We start from the raw sequence: 19,220 nt of genomic DNA on the forward strand, positions 1-19,220 counted from the left end.
ATAGCTATTGTTGTCGTCAGCCTCTGTTGAATTATACCCTACAAAGAGGGTGCGTCAAAGTATCTCCGAAGGTCAAAAATGTTTTAAACAGTTACTTCATCTTGGCTCACTAGATGTCGCTTTACATTTACGTCACATTTCTGAATCGCGGTGTTAAGATTCTCGGCGGTTGAGTTGGGTGTGGTGTCAGCAGCAGTTTCGCTAACTCTGGTTTCCCTTCAAAACGCATAAATCTTTCGCCTTTTACTAAAGATTTCCGTGGAGGGGAACACTCAAATGAGTCTATTGCATTTTTGGAATGCCTCGCTTCGGCGGGGCTTATAAACACAATAAAATAAATATTACAACAGTAACCAAACTTGTACTATATTATCCATATAAAAAAATGACATTTTAAACGAAGCAGAATTTAATTTAATATTACAATAATTATTTTGCAAGTGAAAACTACGATTTAATACCGAAATTACTCCCATTTCAGTCAAATCATTATTAAAACACACTAAAGTTAACTTCTACCTACTTTTGCCACTCAACAGAAGAACTCACCATCAGGATACGTATTGGCCATAGCTTTGACCAGCACGCTGTCTTCCTCCAGCTCATCATCATAGCCGGCTCGACGGACATGCGGCATCGTCTTACCGCCGCGGTCGGGAGGTATGAACCGCGACGGACAGGGCTTGGAGTCTTTTGGCGGTTTCGGCCGTGGACGCTTCTTCTTGCTGCTACTATCACCGCTTGCCATTTTGTTTGTTTTATACTGGTTGTGAAAAAAGGAATGGTTGATTGTTGAAAGTGTATGAGAGTTAGTTTACAAAGGTTAGCCTTGTTTTAGACCTCTTTTGTGCCGGTAAGTAGTATTCCATTATAAACCCTCGAGATATATGAAATTGGCATGGAAAATTTTATTCTTGGATAAAAATTTTCTACATATACACTGATAGATAATCTTCGCGCACTATTAATTTCAATTATTTTCTGTATTCACTCAAATTCACAATAAACAGGGAATCTTACCTTGGCACTAGAATCACATGTAACACTAAATTATAAATAATTAAATAAATATTATTTAAATGAAAATAAATTATTTAATCTAATATTGTCAAGTTCCTATGTTCATAAATAAACGTTTCTATGGACGCGTTGCCATAGCAACAAAATCATGTTTTTAAACCATTGACGTTTGTAGACGTAATGGGCCAGTTTTTTTTTTTAGCGAAAGAGGTTCTATAGCGATTACTGCGTAATTTATTTCTGAGAATGGTAATAAATATTAAATACCTTACTCCAGATTTTCTTTTTGTTTGTTAGCTGCGCAGGACTAACATAAAAACATTAATCAGTCAAGGATAAATAAAACAATATAATTTATTATAAATATTTTTAATTGCAAATTCTCCTAATTATAAAAATCGTATATTATAAGTATAAATGCATAATAAATTCTCTTAAACTAGAAATTGACATGGATTGCATTCGATTGAATGTATGGATATTTTATTTCATTTTATAATTTCAATTATTACTTCGCAGCTCTACTAAATCTTCGCAGATTTCAAGTATTTTAATGTAATACTGTTATTATATTTCTTCAATATTTGGTTTTCTTACTGTTGCAAAATCAACATATTTGATACAAGCATTTTACAAATTTAGAATTGCTTATAATTTCGCAAAAAAACGCGATAAATGTCGCGTTACAAATTAGAATAACTTCATCAAAGAGCACCTATAATAATTTTAAATCAATTTTGGCGATATCCATTCTTACATATAGAATGAAAAGACCTAAAAGTTCTTATTTTCTAAATAAGCCTCGAAGAACGCCGGAAGACATCAGGAAGAGCAATGTTCATTAACTTTACTAAACAAATTATAATCTCTGACATAACACGTAGATAGGAACTAAAATATAAATTCTTCAGTAAAGGAAAGTTGAAAATGTAAGCTTCTAATAGCAATATTACGAACGCAAAGAAAAATATATTAACTTATCATCTCAAGTATGCTGAAAATCACTTGGTTGGCAATATCCAATGTGTTAATTAAATTATTGTAACAGTATACTGCGCTGAACAGCGTATTAAGTACTTTAAAACAAATACTGATTTGTATTACAAAATAATTCTCTAAATTTTCTTAAACTGGGGTGTTTTGGCAAGTCTCCTAAAGTTATACCTATAAGTTATTAGAATTATAATACTTTAGAAAGTCCTCTATCATATCATTATCACAAAATTTAAATGCAAGGTAGCACCAGCAGTATTAAGATATATTATAATGTTAAGTATAATACAAGTCAATTATATTTTTTTAAACGGTTTTATTTAGCTCACCCCGTTTGTTTTATTCATTCTTGGGTCAAATTTAGTAATTCAAATTTCACCCTCTTCCTGTCATCCGATTAATCTGAAATTTTGTATACACCTTTAATTCCGATGACAATACAATATAGTAATATCAATAACATTGTAAATCCAATATGGCCGCCGGCACAAAATGGCGGATAACGTAGATTTTATCAATCCCATCAATATGGGTATCAAATGAAAGGGCTCAACAAGCAGAATACAATATACCTACTATAAAAAATTTAAATCCAAGATGGCGGCCGCTACAAAATGGCGGATAACTTAGGTTTTATCAATCCCATCAATATGGGTATCAAATGAAAGTTCTCAACCAGTAGAATACAATGTACTATATACAATTAAAATCCAAGATGGCGGCCTCTACAAAATGGCGGATAACTAAGATTTTATCAATCCCATCAATATGGGTATCAAATGAGAGGGCTCAACAAGCAGAATACAATATACTATAAAAAATGAAATCCAAGATGGCGGCCGCTACAAAATGGCGGATAACGTAGGTATCTGTCAGTGTATATACTGTCAGTAACTCCAGCGGGGCCCAACAGGGCCAAGGCCTTCGGAAGAGTTACCGCGGCCCTGGTACATAAAAGGCCTACGACGGAACAAAACGGTTTCTAGTCAAGAGTCTGGCACTCCCTCACCGCTGCTGACCCACAGCAGGAGAGGTCATGTGATGATTTTTGGGGTTGTTACAAAAAAAAGTTTCTGGAAGGGCTATGTATTGAGGAATTAGATTGTAATAAATTGTCAGGTAAGAGACCGTGTAATAATGATGCACTAAATGAATTAGATAGAATGAGGAATATTCGGTAGGCATTTTCATTAAATACTAAAAACTAGAAAATAAAAAATCGGTAAAAAAACTTTTAAGTTAAACGGTTTTATCTTATGTGTACTGAAAACTAGAAAATAAAAAAATAGTTACTTACCTGTCAACTTACGTAGGTGGTCCCGGTCATATTAAACTAAAATAAAAACGTGGGGCCCCTGTGAAATCCTACCTATGGCAAAGCATATCTTTATACTTTGGTAGATCGTGAGCTCGGCGTTCGTTGGTGAAGCCGCTACGGCTGATTATTGATTATCAAAATCTCCAGTTACGATTGTAGTAACTCCATGCAATCCACACCTATTATACCTCTAGAAGAAAGTACTACAGCAATAGTTAATGGGCCCCACGTTTTTATTTTAGTTTAATATGACCGGGACCACCTACGTAGGTTGACAGGTAAGTAACTATTTTTTTATTTTCTAGTTTTCAGTACACATAAGATAAAACCGTTTAACTTAAAAGCTTTTTTACCGATTTTTTATATTACAACCTTACGTTACAAAACCTTGTGGACGAAACGAAGCAGGTCCATAATTAAAATTCACTATGACACAAAAACTCTGTTCATAAGTAGTTACATAGGTTTGGTACATAGATCCATTAATGTCTGATAGTTTGATTTTTTCTTTATTTCATTACCAGTCATTTCTCTTGGTCTCACTTCCTTAGGTTAATATCTATAATTCTAAGCAAACTATCAGTTCCCTATTCAAAAACCATAGATTTCCATCTTTATCCATCTAAACCAGTCCTGTATTATCGGACAGACAGAGTTACTTTCACATTTTAACATAAGCTAGTAAGAATTAGTTACAACAAAATAGCAATAGACCATTATTCAAATACTGAGACCACAGACAGAATATCTCATCAAAGATTGCACATTATAATAAAGAAATATATAAAAATTCAAGGCCACTGCTTATCCCCTTCGCTGTTCAAATAATTATTAGACCCTTGCCAACTGAAGGAACTATCCGTGTCCCCATCTTCAGGCTTCTTATCATAATGTGAGGTCCTGTTCTCCTTGGCGAAGGACCGTGGTCTGCCTTCTATGAGGGAGTGGCTGAGGCGCGAGGCGTCGAAGTGGAAGCCGGAGTTGGAGGGCTTGCGGACCTCGCGGAGGTACTTGAATGTGTGGCTGTCTGGACCCTCGTCTGGTTTTGGACTGTATAGCCATTCTGGAATTTTGGGACAAGGAACAGTTTAATGTCAACATGTTAACAGTTATTGATCGTAAATGGATAAATTAGAAGCATAGACTATGTATTTTCGAAAGATTTTCTATCTACTGCTAAATGAAACATATTTAAAAATTAATCTACTTCTACATAGCTGAAGTAAAGATATTGTGACAATGTAAAATGGGTACATACCTAAAATATTTACAAAGATATGAGATAATATTAAAACCAAATGATGCATACTGTTTTCAAAAATCATTTAAAAGGTTTAAATCGTTCACGGTTTCTTTTATTTTTATAACCATCGTTTTATTTTCTTTTGTTTTAATAAACGTGAATTATAATGGCTTTTTAAAAAATCATACCAAAATATTTTTTTCGTAACTAACCAGACAGTGCAATTAAATCTTATCATGCATACCTTAAAGATTCACAACAAAGGCATTCAATTAATAAAAAAGTCAAAGTTAATGAATGAGAATGTTTACGTTGTCGTTTTATGTAAAACACTAAAATAGCTTGTCTGTTCTAAAATTACACTGTAAATGCGGTTATTTTAGCTGTTATTTTACTGTGTCTAGTTACACTCCACTTATTACTTATTACATAGTACACTATATAATTAATTAGGAAACAACTAGACAGATAAATGAATGAGTACTTGGAAAAGTAGTGAGAGCGGTGGGAGTAGTATTCGAAAAACTGACGTACGCAAAGATACATAAAGGGCTTAAGAAGGAACATGACGGGTTTAAATCAGTAAGAATCTGACACTCCCTCATACTGCAGGACGGGTCATTTGATAATGTTCCACAAATAAAGTATATGGTTGTTACCTCCATTAGACACATTAGAGATGGCGGTGAGCAGGAAGTCCTTGTCCTTGGCCTGCAGCACCAGCATGTGCCGCAGCAGCTGCACCATGGAGCGCTGCGCCAGGGCTTTAGCACGCATGTAGTATACTGATACACTGGAAATTTGAATATTGTGTGATTAAAGTATTAGTAGAAGTGTGCTGTGGTATTTTGATCATAAGCGGTATGTGTCATACAAAATTTTGTAAAATTTAACTTTTTTACATAGTTCATTTGTAATGATTATTAGGGCAAGACTCTCCCTAAGGTAAAATAGAGCAGATACGTTTTTTAAACAAACAGTGATATTTCGTTATTCAAACACCTTGTCTTCATTCACTCAGATTATCTATGCGAGGTAAAAAACAGACTGTTTAAAATTTCGCTGCTCAAACCATCCTTTCATTAATTTCAATTAGTCAGAAAACAGAGCTTACTGTCGAAGCTCGATTGCACAGGCGCTATAACGAGCATCAAATTACTATCTAACTACAGAGAAATTATTTAACAGATAATATAAAAGTTACAAATATAACATACTGTTATTACCCCACGATCGACTAGAAATAATGCCTATTGCATTAAGTCATTAAGTCTACCTAAGAACCATCATGTAGCACAAAGTAAAATAAATATTAACGTACCACAAAAACAGCATAACAAAGCCAATAACCCCTGGCCTCACGATGAAGCCGAGCACGGCCCGCAGCGCCGGCCGCTGCTGCAGCCGCAGCACGCCCTCGCTCACCACGCCGTACACGTGCGAGTAGCCGCGGAATGGACCGCATGCGTGGCTAGATGTTCTGGAAACAATAATGTTTACTTAATATGGTAGAACTAGCTGTTACTGGGTAACTGGCTAACTGGGTTGAGGAGTTCAGATATAGCAGTCGCTCCTTGTAAAACACCGGTACTCAGCTATATCTGGTTAGACTGGAAGCCGACCCCATTCTCATCTTTGAAGATTGAAATAGTTTTCACATGACTTTACGAACCAAACATTTACAATGTAGGTTTGAATTGTATATTCTCGCCATGCATGAGTATCTTACAAGTTATCAAAATAGCATAGAATGAATGAATCAATGTTATGTATTTCTCTGCCACGAGACTGCGTTAACGATCGTTTCAATTTTCAGTAACAATAAGCCCCGCCGAACCGAGGCATTCCAAAAATGCAATAGACTCATTTGAGTGTTCCCCTCCACGGAAATCTTTAGTAAAAGGCGAAAGATTTATGCGTTTTGAAGGGAAACCAGAGTTAGCGAAACTGCTGCTGACAGCACACCCAACTCAACCGCCGAGAATCTTAACACCGCGATGTAGAAATGTGACAGAAATGTACAGCGCCATCTAGTGGATCAACATGAGGCAACTGTTTAAAATATTTTGGATCTTTGGGTGGACATTGACTGACCCTCATTGTGGGGTGACACTCGACAAACGCTAGCTCAAAATAGCTTTACCAACAATGAGGGTTCTTTCGTCATTTTAAACAAGTCTTTAATATAACATTGTAAATGTCTTAAAGAAATAATACTTACTTGCTATAGTTCATAATACGGTCGTCATCTTGCCCGTTTTTTGATGCATGAAAAAATCTGTTTCATAATTTTAGTCCCCCATTCGGGCGAACCTTTTGACTAATCGTGCCAAGTAACAAGTCTAGGCAACAAGAGTGTTCGGACAATTTTTTTTCAACAAAGGCTGACGCTAACAATAGCTATACAAACAACGAGGACTGTTTTGTCATCTTAAACATGTTAGTATAACTAGTCTTGCAATGGTAAAAGCAATAAAGGTAATAATATTATTCGCTCTTTTTATGGAAAAATCAATTCATAATGGGCGTTCATCCATAACCAAATATTTATTGTCTTTGGAGATCGTGATTGAAGTTCAATATAACATATTATGTTGTAGAACATTTTGAAAAAATTGCAATAGTTACAATCGATCAGTACCAATTAGTTTAAAACAAATTATACAAAACATTTTTACACTCAGGCCAGACTACATTTTGTTTACATAATTCTAATTAGTTTCATCATTATGTTAGTGATAACTGTATGTCTCTTCCAGACCTCGGGACTATAGAGTCCCGGATTTTTGGGAGGCGAACGTGGGGCCGAAGCCAACACGCTGAAGCCCTTTTGAGACAACTTTAATGAAATGGTGACACAAAACCAGTGATTATTACTATCATACATAACGCTTAAAAGTAAATTCTTGCGTCCAGTTTGAACATAAGGGGCAAGGCATATTCTGTTCACAATGTGCGAGGCACTATCTTCAAAAAGTGTGCGTTACTACATAATTATTTTTAAGTTATTATAAGCCCCGCCGAAGCGAGGCATTCCAAAAATGCAATAGACTCATTTGAGTGTTCCCCTCCACGGAAATCTTTAGTAAAAGGCGAAAGATTTATGCGTTTTGAAGGGAAACCAGAGTTAGCGAAACTGCTGCTGACAGCACACCCAACTCAACCGCCGAGAATCTTAACACCGCGATGTAGAAACGTGACGTAAATGTACAGCGCCATCTAGTGGCGTAAAATGGAACCAAACATGCGTCACAAGCTCTTATTTCGTACGGGAAAATCAAGGTTATAAAGCGTAAACAAAGAACTGTTAATATGATGTTTTTTAACATATACACGATAGGAAGATTTCTCAGCACATTTGTAGTTTATGTATGACTTACCTAAAGAATAGTGATCCAATGCCAAAGAGGGTGGTGAATAATGATAGTGTGACGAACATGTACAGCACTGTTTGAGTTTGAGCAGCACGCCATACCTGTAAATACAAAATGTATTACCAGTTAGTATTCAATATATTATTTTCATAAGTATTATAAGAGTCTACTTATATTAAAAACGCAAATGTCTGTATGAATGTTTGTTCGGCTTTCACGCAAAAGCTAGTGCATACATTTGATGAATTTCGATAGTAATGCAGCTTTTTTTGAATGCCATATCGGCTTCTTTTTGTCTAGGTGAGGTTAGTAAATAGTTCCCTTGGAAATGGGGTAAAACCGCTGGCACAAGATAGTAGATATATAAATAATAGAGAAGAAAATAAGATCTTTGAAGTTTTAGTCAGGTATTTTGGAATTTTGACCTTCCTAGCAGGCTGGCAGGCCCTGAGAGCACACTCGCGCTTGATGTAGAAGAGCAGCAGCAGCTTGAGGGTGACGGCCACCGCCAGCAGCGGGCTGAACACCATGCCGAACCACAGCACCGCCTGGTTGTAGATCAGCGTCAGGAGTATGCGATGTTGCTGACACAGTTACCTTCCTAGCAGGCTGGCAGGCCCTGAGAGCACACTCGCGCTTGATGTAGAAGAGCAGCAGCAGCTTGAGGGTGACGGCCACCGCCAGCAGCGGGCTGAACACCATGCCGAACCACAGCACCGCCTGGTTGTAGATCAGCGTCAGGGAGTATGCGATGTTGCTGACACAGTTACCTTCCTAGCAGGCTGGCAGGCCCTGAGAGCACACTCGCGCTTGATGTAGAAGAGCAGCAGCAGCTTGAGGGTGACGGCCACCGCCAGCAGCGGGCTGAACACCATGCCGAACCACAGCACTGCCTGGTTGTAGATCAGCGTCAGGGAGTTGTATGCGATGTTGAACTCTGGAGCACTTTCTGATTTACTCCAGCTGAAATGCACAGTAGAAGGAATTTTATTGGGGTAATTTTGGAAAAATTTCTTTGAAATATGGCACATAAGTTTCAAAGGAAATCAAAGGGGTTAAAAGGTACAAAATGTTGTTGAAAATTATTCTGCGCAAAGCCAGGACATTAAAACTTAAAATTCGCTTGAAAAATGTAAGTTATTCAGAAACATAAAAATATTGATAACTGAAACTTTACTAAATAAAAATTCAATCATTAAAGATTCAAAGTATGTACAAAATAATAATAAATGAAACTCACTTATAAATTAAGCCCCTAGTGAACTCAATAAGTGGCAACACAAACAAAGATACGACGGAGTCTAGCAACACCAGCCGGTACGCCTCCTGACCGAACGATGTTTCCCAGCACTGGAATATAACACGGGGAAAGCGAAATAAAATATGTGCAAGCAAATTAAGTACAGCTATAGATCGAACAAAGGACTACCATAATGTATAGTTCAATGTTTTAAAACAACTAATGGAAATTCTCTGCTCATTGGATACTGCTGAGTGGGTGAAGGGTTTTATTTTTATTTGCTGTTTAAAAACTTTTCTGTGTGTGGGTGTGGTGCCCCCACCACAGCCTGGCCTTATTTTTTTTTTTGTTTTCTATATAAATCATTGCTTATTGGCAAGCAACATTTAAGCAAAGTTATTCTAATGCCGATTTTTTTAAACCGCACTTAACACAAGAAAAAAACTGACAAAATCCAAAATATGTATTTAGCTAGATTTCAATAAATTGATTACTTTGTGCACACAATACACTCTAATATCAATTATACAAAAAATTTAAACTCCTGACCTGTCCAGCATGTGCCTGCGACCAGTAGACGAGCAGTAACATGAGAGTCCCGACGTCTAGTAGCCACGTGCGGGCCAGCGTCACATACAGTGCTGTACGCGGGGAGTAGAACTCCAATCTGAAATGTACGACAAGAGTATGTAGTTACTGTTCCATAATAGTGGTTATATAAAATTATATATTGTCACTTATTGCATGTAAAATTGAAGTTATAAACTTAAAAAAGAGGAGCATGTAAAAAAAAACCTTTATTTACTTACTTATGTGAAACCCCCATTTGCTAGGCTGTCATTTAACATCCTTGGCAGTAGTTACGGGTAGTCAGAAGCCAGTTAGTCTGAAACCAGTCTTGCCAAGGGGTACTGAGTTGAGGAGGTCAGACAAGCAGTCTCTCCTTCTAAATAAACATGTACTTAGCTGTATCCGGTGAGACTGAAAAGGTTCGGAAGATGATGATGATCAGCCCCACTGGATGTGCTACTCACTTGACCAGCACATGCAGCATGAGCGGGCACACGGTGACGCAGACAGTCACGATGACGGACACGCACAGCTCCCAGTGCTGCACCCCGCTGCGCCAGCCCAGCAGCAGCCACAGCCCCCACTCGATCAGCCCTATGAGGGCCAGCACGAACACGCTGATGATCACGTTGGTAGCGTACTGGCCGAGCTTGGTTAGCCATGATGTGGCTGCTTGCTTGCGGTTCTGTTCACTTAGAAGTTCCTGAAATGAAATAAGATCATAGATTAAAAACTTGATGTTTCCCACAGTTTCACCCACAGTGTTATGTGAATAGAGATAGACCGTCTTACCACAAAAACTTTTAAACGTTAATTTAAGCCTTGTCTAAAAAAATGACAAATTATGACGTTGACATATGGTTCATTTTGCAGCAACAATTTTTTTAGACAAGTGTAAAACAGGCGTTTAAGTTTTTGTAGTAAGGCCAAAAATGTTTATTCTTCACTGAGTCCAAGCCAATCTCAGTCATATTGGCTATTCCTCAATTATGATCAGTGTAACCAACACAACCATTTATCCTTACTTCCAAGGCGAAACTGAGTCTGTATGTCTTAATTCCAGGCTATAATTTCTGAACGGATTTAAATTAAAGTTAGAAGACAGTTATTAGCGTGGAGAAGTAGATTTTTCTTATCCGGATGCTAATTTCCATGTCTCGGGACATGGACGCTGTTGATATTTAGTGACATACATTCTGGACGTACATACATACATACCTTGAACTCGTTGTAAAGGCTGTTGGCATTAAGTTTGGCAGCCTCAGGTGTGACGACGCCGAAGTCCCACCCGCAGAACACCTTGTTGGCAAACACGTGGCTCAGGCCTCCCGATGTCTCTATGAAGTTGAGGCGGTACGAATATGCTGTCCTGAAAGCATGGAAGATTTTCTTCAATAAAAGTGATTATTGAAAAGAAAGTTATTTTTATTTCGTAGGGAAGCACCCTTGAAAGCTTATTGTCATTGTGCTACATGTTTTACGCCACTAGATGGCGCTGTACATTAACGTCACGTTTCTACATCGCGGTGTTAATATTCTCGGCGGTTGAGTTGGGTGTGCTGTCAGCAGCAGTTTCGCTAACTCTGGTTTCCCTTCAAAACGCATAAATCTTTCGCCTTTTACTAAAGATTTCCGTGGAGGGGAACACTCAAATGAGTCTATTGCATTTTTGGAATGCCTCGCTTCGGAGGGGCTTATAATAACTGAAAAATTATATTATCGCCAACACAATCATTTTGAATTCCAGAATACATGCGCATTAACTGAATGTGACTAATCACTTCTTCATTGAGTATAATAATGATTAACGAAACAATACTGAAAGCAATAATTAGTAGCATTATGAAGACAAAATGTTGATTTTAACAATGTCTTGTATACTTTCTTAAACTCATTGTTATCTATTGTAACTATGTATTGCAATTTTGAAAGCGATGCCATCCCGAATTAAATGCTAATTCAACCTAGTGAAATATATGTCTACCTCAATGCTTCAGCCATAATTTTCTGAGACTTCAAAACATTTTTGTTCAGAAATAATTGTTGACTAGACTAGTGAGTCACTTGGTACGATGCGTCAAAAGCTATCCATGCATGGGAAACTAAATATGGAACAGATTTTTCAATGCAACAAAAAACGGATATCGTGGCGAACTGGAACTAATAAATTTTATTTCTTTGAGCATTTAATTTACAATGTTATACTAAAGACCTGTTCAAAAGGACCCTCGTAGAAAGCCTATTGTTAGCGTCAGCTTTTGTTGAGTATCACCCTACAATGAGGGTGCGTCGTTTCCTGAAATGGCCCACTAGATGGCGCTGTACATTTACGTGACGTTTCTACATCGCGGTGTTAAGATTCTCGGCGGTTGACTTGGGTGTGCTGTCAGCAGCAGTTTCGCTAACTCTGGTTTCCCTTCAAAACGCATAAATCTTTCGCCTTTTACTAAAGATTTCCGTGGAGGGGAACACTCAAATGAGTCTATTGCATTTTTGGAATGCCTCGCTTCGGCGGGGCTTAGGGCTCATACGCACTATGCGGGTAGCCGCATTACGGCTAGCCGCGCGGCTGACCGCAAGCAGAATTATGTACGTAATATACATTTCTATGCGCACTGCGATGCGGCTACCCGCAGACCGCTCCGGTCGCTCGGAGGGCTGCGGCCCGAGTGACGGCCAGCCGGACGGTTGCTATACGCACTGTGCGGTTCAGTCTGCGGCTGCCCGCCATTGAGTGACTGCTTTTTAGTTCTTCGAAAAATATTGCAAAATGCTTGCTCTCATCTCGTGTTTGCAAATAAGGATGCACCCAGTACTTCTTTCTTTGTTTTTTCTTCTTTACGTAACGTGTGTAAATGTAGTAAATGGCTGCACCTTCTTCCACGTCCATCTTTGAAATGGATCGATATGACCGCAAATCGCAACGGTTCTTCAACCGCACGTTGCGGTTGCGAATGCGGCTGCCCGCGATCCGGCTGGCCGCATTCGCAACCGCATCCTGCGGTCAGCCGCGCGGCTAGCCGTAATGCGGCTACCCGCATAGTGCGTATGTACCCTTATAGTAACTGAAAACTAACATACTAACATTCTGCTATATTTGGTTAGACAGAAAGCCGACCCCATATTTAAGTAAAATGTAGGTAAATAGTGTCCTATTCAAGTAACTCACCTATAACAGAGTACTGCAAAGAACATGAGATACAAGCAGACCATGGTGAAGAAGTAAGCGAACGCCATGTTGTATGTCATCGAAGACTGAGTCGAAATGGGGCCGTCGTGGTAGTGTCCATAGAACAGCAGCGAGTCAGTCAGACCACCCTGGAACAAAATAAAAACAACGCTGATATTGTCCTAAAATCATTTTTTTTATGTACAGGGACAAGAAGCAAGAATAGGGCGGGACAGTCTTAAAATTAGTTTATCGTGACTGAACAACAAAACAGCAAAAAAACAAGTCAGTTCGGTTGTGTAAGGTGTGTCTCTTGCCATATGTTTGGTTCATCTGGGACTGCTTATGTATTACATGTTATGGATTCATAGAAAGATATAAATTTGGCAAGGCCAAGACTATATTTAGTGAAACCTTCATTAAATGTTCTTGATACTAAACAGTTTGAATATTTTTATATTATTTAATACTTACCCAATCCTTGCATCTTAACAATATTACAAATGAAGAAATTCCAAACACTTACTTTGCCAGTAATAAAATCCAAGAAGGTCAACTGCACTCTATCCGCCCTCGTCTCATCATGCAACGCTTGAGGTATGACCACGAAGGCCACCACCAGGGTAGCCAGCAACAGGTCAAGCGCGAACAGCCAGCGGAGGAAGTAGAAGTAGGAGCCCACTGCAGAACCGAAGTGGCCTTCTATCTGACGGATGGGCTCGTACCAGAACTCGAAGGAGAAGACCACGTCGCGACACCGGTCTTTGAGCTGTGGAGGAAATGTGTTTACTGGATGATTTCACTGGAAAGAGTCTTCCGACTTATATATTTTTGGCACTTTTTCTGCGTAGGTTTTTAAAACATTTAAAATTAAGTTTTTGGGTGTAACAGTGAACTTATGTGTTGAACGAAACAAGTTCAAAAGGGAATAAAGTTCAAGCTGAATAGTTAGTTTGTTTATTTGAATGCGCTATTTTCACGAACTGTTTGCCCAAATTGAAAAAACTTCCAGTGTTATATAGCCCATTTATTGGTAAGGCGATAGGTTACTTTTAATCCGGGTGCGAGAAGTAATTCCAAGGGACTCGGGCGAAACTGCTGATGAAATCTAGTTAAAATGATAACATACCCTCTTCCACGCAAACCCAATTCGATATTTCATCCGTTTCCACATTGAGATGGGTCTTCTCTTCGACCGGAGGCTGACAGACGCCGACAGTTTGGCGCGCACGTTCCTCTTCATCGTCAGACCTTGGGGAAGATCTCTTAAAGCCTCTCTGGAAAATATGAAGCATTTAATTTCATTATTTAAAATATTCGAAACTTAGGATTGTTTTCGAACAAAAAGACTAAGAAAATATGGCGATCGGTTACGACACGTAAGACAGTTGAGCTCGTTTATAAGAACAAATTGCATTTTAATTTAAATACACAACCGCAATCGTAGTCAAATGAATTTCTTCTTTCATCATCATCATTATTTCAGCCATATTGCCGTCCACTGCTCAACGTAGACCTCCCTCAGCGAACACCAACCATCCTAATCTTGGACAGTCCACGTTTATCTTTCTTATCACACAACTTAAAATCCATTCCCCCACCTCCTCAACTCCTCAGCCACCGGATCGTCCTCCATCAGACGCTGGTGCTGTTCCATCTCCCGCACGATGATATCAGCCTGCTTATCCGCCGAGTCGGGCGCGTCGGACTCCGCAGCGTCCACCTCTTCCAGTAGTGCATTGTGCTCCGAAGTATTTCGACGGAGTCGTAGTGTATCTGATGATGGAAGTTTTTATTAGTATTTTTTACTCCTGCTTTCGTTTTATAAACTACTTCTCGATCGGCCATCACATGATGAGGAAAAGCTAACTAAAAATAATTAATTACTATACCTAATTATAGGTATCTGTTTACCAATTTTATGTACAAAACAGTTCATATAGAACAGACATTAGGATAACATCAATTTCCTTGGATACATCAATAATTCAGACATACAAACCTAATTTTGTATCTTGTTTTACAGATGTTTTGGAATAAAATGTTTGTTAACATAAGAAATACACAGAACATGTTTAGAAACCGGCCGTCATAAACCACTCTAATTTTTTATTACTTTTATTATCGTTTTGGACGTTAACGGACTTGTGCAAGAAAATGTATCGTCACTTAATGTGCAAAATGTTCTTGCTACTAGGAACCTTCAGGCTGGTTAGTTACTTTGAATATTGCAATCGTGTTATTAGATTCATTGGGAATCTACCTCTAATTCGCACGTCCAATAAACTCTGTAATAAACACTTTCTAACGACAAAACTATCCCCGGGCTTTTTTATCTCGCAAAAAACACCGATTTATTTATCTGTCTGACCTTATCTATACACACACATAGGTATTATTCATACACCTATTCAAACCGAAGAATACAAAACAAACATAAAATGCATCAAACAAACTAAACAATAACACAACCTTTTCTCCCAGTATTAATCTCGAAAACCTCTATATCCTCATTAAAAACCGACATTATAGTTCACAAACACATTATCTGCACACACGAGACTACAACACACACCGATTTATATTAGGTATAAAATCATACTAAAATAATATTATTTTTCAATGCAAACCAGTGTGCTTGAATGTGTAATGTAGTACAAGTTATATCACCTTTTAGTGCCGTATGGAACTGAGCTCATTATTGAGTCCTGTGCATAAAGGTGCTTACTGACTGCTGTGTAACGTTGAGATAGGCAGGATAAATAAGAGTGTATAATGACTTCATTTATGTTTCATAATAGGTTTTAGATAAGACAAATCCATTGTTTGTTAATCGTTAATAATACAATAGGGATTTTGAATGTAAAATTAAGAAATGCACTCTCTCGCACTTTATTGTGTTATTTCTTAGTTCATTCTTACTGTGTTGTGAAAAGAAAAAAATATTGATATTTTTTGCTAATCTACAAACAAAAAGACTAATTACTTTGTTTAATCGTATAAGATATACATGATCTGAACAAATAAAGATTTCATTTTCATTTTCATCTATATACTATTATTCGTTACAAAATACGCTTAATTGCTTTAAGCTGTTACACTGTAGTCGAAACGAATGTTTATGATAATTAGCGGTTGTTAGCAATTATGTTCGTTTGTAACACGTAGCCAACTAATGAACCCTTATTAAACGATAATTGAGTGAACGCCCAACCCATTAGACCTTCATACTGCAGCTTAACAGATATTAAAACCCTTTTTGACGACACCATAAAATATATAGCGTGAAGATAGCCAAGTTAGAAGAAAGACTAGAATTTTCGATATTTAAATAAATTTATATGCATTATTAAGTCCATTTGCAAGTTCAGACAATGAAGGCAAGTTGACTGATAAAGCTGAAAGTTATGGCTAATAAAATGCAATGAAATATTGCTGCAAAACTATAATTGCTTTGTTATTATTTGTTTACACGTATTGAACGACAACGCCATCTTTCGACTGAATTAAGTATCAAGAAATATTTGCAGAATACTATCAAAAGATGTCGCCATGTGCGTGCGAGAATAAATACAACACTCACTATAACCACAGTTTAAATATATTATATTGTAAACTATAACTATGAAATTATAAAGAGCTTGTCTCAGAAAGTCTACATTTTTGCTTAGTTAATATGATTATTTCTCTATGTGTTTTACATTCATGGCTGATCCACTCCCATTTCGTAAACAAAATTCTGCAATTATAGTTAGATTATGGCATGAATTCAAAAATATTTTGATTCAGACTTACTGTATGGCAGTTGCCTAGAAGGCATAAAGTTGACAGCAACCTGCCTAGCTGCATTGTTCCTCAGCGTCAAGTTCCGCCTCGCACTCTGTGGTCTAGCTTCAATTTCTTCTATTTCATCCTCCATGGTGTCTATTTACTGAAACCAACAAAACAAATGTGATATTATTTGACCGGAACTACTTTATCATCATATCAATAGCCTTATCTACAATAATTTTTGTTTTGATTAGGTCATCTAGTTACAAAGAGGTACTTTGATAATACTTTGTTGTCTGATTAGGACAACTAGACAGAGTGACTTGTTGTTCATTTTCTCGCATGAATCCTGGAGGACCATTTCCTAAAATGCATTAAAAGGATCTATATGTGCTGTGTGCAATCTTATTCAAATTAAATGTTGTTTTCATCTGAAAAAGGAATAAGCATACATCTAAACATACTGGTGTATGATATTTCCAATGGAATGTAGTCATATTAAAAAAAAATAACTGAATGAATAGGCTAGTTTCCTAAAAAATAATAATTAGTCCGTCTTGTAGATTGTCCAAAATTAAGCGATACGTATTTTTTCTTTTTTAAATTGGATCAGAACTTGTTAAGATATAGCGTGTTAAAGTTTAGTGTGACGTCACAAGTTGCTACAATTTTCAGGACACTGTGACGTAAAAGGCCCCCACTCTAAGCTTGGGCAAAAAATATCGATATTTTTTCAGAAAAATATCGATATAAATCAGCGATATTTTTTCCCGCGATATATCAACTTTCGATATTTATTTTTAGGTATCAAAATCGATACATTTTTTAAAGCTCTGCTGTCTGCTCATGCGTCACATCATGTCTTTGACCAATCTGATTTCTTAAATTTAATTCAAACGCAAACAAAAATTACACTCTATAGTCTATGACCTGCTTGTCTATTTTGTTCATCTATGACAATGACACTGCTTGTTGGTTTGGTTTGGTTGGTATCACTGACTGCGTGTGTTGGAGTGTTGGTATGGTACTTGAGTGTGGCGGCCGACTGGCGAGTAATCGCCATTTGCCAAGCTTCTTCAGTGTCATCTGAAAGAGTAGCTTCAATGGTGAATTTGGCTGTGCCGAATGATAGGAGCAGATTAACAGGCGAGCACATCAAGCAAAGAGTGCTCTTGATGTCAATATCAGACAAATACTGGTTTGAATAATGTAATTTTTGTTGTGTTGATGATGTTGTTTTTTTCTTGGCTTTATGTACTTATTTTTTAATAATAAAACTGATGTCAAAACAGCCAGATGTGTATTTGCTTTAAAATTTCGAATATTTTGTCAATTTTTATAGATAATTGCTTATTGCGCAGAAAATATCGATATATCAACATATCGATATTTTTTAGTCAATTATTATCGATATACATATTTTAAAAATATCGATACGATATATATCGATATTTTTTCCCCATTTGCCCATCCCTACCCCACTCCTAATTTTTGAAGTGTATTATCTTTGTCATTTTAAGTTTAATTAAAAAAAGAAAAAATACGTATCCAATATTTTTTGATTATCTAAAAAGCGGACTAAATATCATTTCATGATTTCGACCCTGGAAACTACCCTATTAGCACATGCAGGAAGCTATTTATTTTTAATTTGGTTGGATAAAGGCAAGAACTTTTTTTTTACTTACAGGTTGTCTAACACATCACACTATTATAAACTGTTGATACAACTTTTTTGTATACATTTAGATCTCTCTCCTAAAATATAGGTACTGGTTGTGTACATAACAACATTAACGCATTTTAGACCGAAATCACTACCTTTTTTATTGAGATTTGAATCATCTATTTTAGAGAAATATTATTTTCATTTAATACAATTTCAAATGTAATTGTCATCGATTATAAGCATGTACATTTAATCTGTTCAATCGAACTGATTACATGATAGTCATCAGGAATAGATTGTAGTACTTATTCGATTTCTATTTAATTTTTTCTTGGAAACCCGGATACACGTACACTACCAGGAAAACCTATAACAGACCCTTATCCTTATAGCCACAGAAATATCGGGACTTATGTACCTTTCTACTCAACTCGTTCCCTAACCGTTATATTCGCATCACAATCTAGGATAAACAAAATAAAACTGATCCAAATGTGCCACAAGGATAATAAATAGTTACAAAACATCGGAATAGGCTTAATAACAAAGTAAGAGTAAGTAAGTATGAGTAACCAAAAAGACTTACGCACTTTATACCTATAAACTCTTAACTCAATAGGTAAGTAGTCTTCTATGATGTTTTAATAATATTTATAATAATGGCAGATATTTTCTCGAAGTATTTGTTCAAAAATTAAAAAGAAAATAAATCATCAACCAAACTAAACAAATGCAAATCAAACTGTCAAAATGAATGAATACAACTTGCTGTCACTGTCAAATTACATCAGTCTGTCAGTGTCATCTTGGTTAAGTTTACGCCGCGCCATTCATTCATCCATTCATTTCATTA

The 19,220-nt window shown here is 37.0% G+C and overlaps 2 protein-coding genes and 5 non-coding genes across 7 annotated transcripts in view; 3 read left to right on the forward strand and 4 right to left on the reverse strand.

Annotated features, from left to right (window-relative positions):
- Positions 1–753, reverse strand: part of LOC110378209 (dynein axonemal heavy chain 3) — a 59,825-nt gene extending 59,072 nt beyond the window's left edge. Inside the window, exon 1 of the mRNA XM_064039767.1 lies at positions 550–753. Within this exon, the coding sequence (XP_063895837.1) occupies positions 550–748 (199 nt within the window). The 5' untranslated portion in view covers positions 749–753. The remainder of the gene's footprint in view (positions 1–549) is intronic.
- Positions 203–319, forward strand: LOC126055334 (U5 spliceosomal RNA). The gene has a single exon (XR_007511387.1). It is a non-coding gene; the product is annotated as a U5 spliceosomal RNA (small nuclear RNA).
- Positions 754–1,373: 620 nt separating the features above from the next.
- Positions 1,374–19,112, reverse strand: LOC110378926 (transmembrane channel-like protein 3). The gene is made up of 15 exons (XM_064039774.1): positions 18,954–19,112; positions 16,723–16,858; positions 14,529–14,703; positions 14,057–14,204; positions 13,454–13,696; positions 12,928–13,076; positions 10,977–11,127; positions 10,223–10,461; positions 9,738–9,855; positions 9,189–9,298; positions 8,719–8,911; positions 7,955–8,049; positions 5,896–6,054; positions 5,234–5,367; positions 1,374–4,394 (listed from the first exon to the last, which is right to left on the reverse strand). Exons 2-15 carry the CDS (start codon positions 16,844–16,846, stop codon positions 4,123–4,125), a joined length of 2,310 nt encoding a protein of 769 aa, XP_063895844.1. The 5' UTR covers positions 16,847–16,858; positions 18,954–19,112; the 3' UTR covers positions 1,374–4,122.
- On the reverse strand, positions 6,399–6,515 carry LOC135119080 (U5 spliceosomal RNA). Its single transcript, XR_010277972.1, has one exon. It is a non-coding gene; the product is annotated as a U5 spliceosomal RNA (small nuclear RNA).
- Positions 7,588–7,704, reverse strand: LOC126055329 (U5 spliceosomal RNA). Its single transcript, XR_007511382.1, has one exon. It is a non-coding gene; the product is annotated as a U5 spliceosomal RNA (small nuclear RNA).
- Positions 11,337–11,454, forward strand: LOC126055330 (U5 spliceosomal RNA). Its single transcript, XR_007511383.2, has one exon. It is a non-coding gene; the product is annotated as a U5 spliceosomal RNA (small nuclear RNA).
- LOC126055332 (U5 spliceosomal RNA) lies at positions 12,161–12,277 on the forward strand. The gene has a single exon (XR_007511385.2). It is a non-coding gene; the product is annotated as a U5 spliceosomal RNA (small nuclear RNA).
- Positions 19,113–19,220: the final 108 nt, after the last annotated feature.

This window comes from Helicoverpa armigera, chromosome 2, assembly GCF_030705265.1.
Source record: "Helicoverpa armigera isolate CAAS_96S chromosome 2, ASM3070526v1, whole genome shotgun sequence".
Taxonomy (NCBI): domain Eukaryota; kingdom Metazoa; phylum Arthropoda; class Insecta; order Lepidoptera; family Noctuidae; genus Helicoverpa; species Helicoverpa armigera.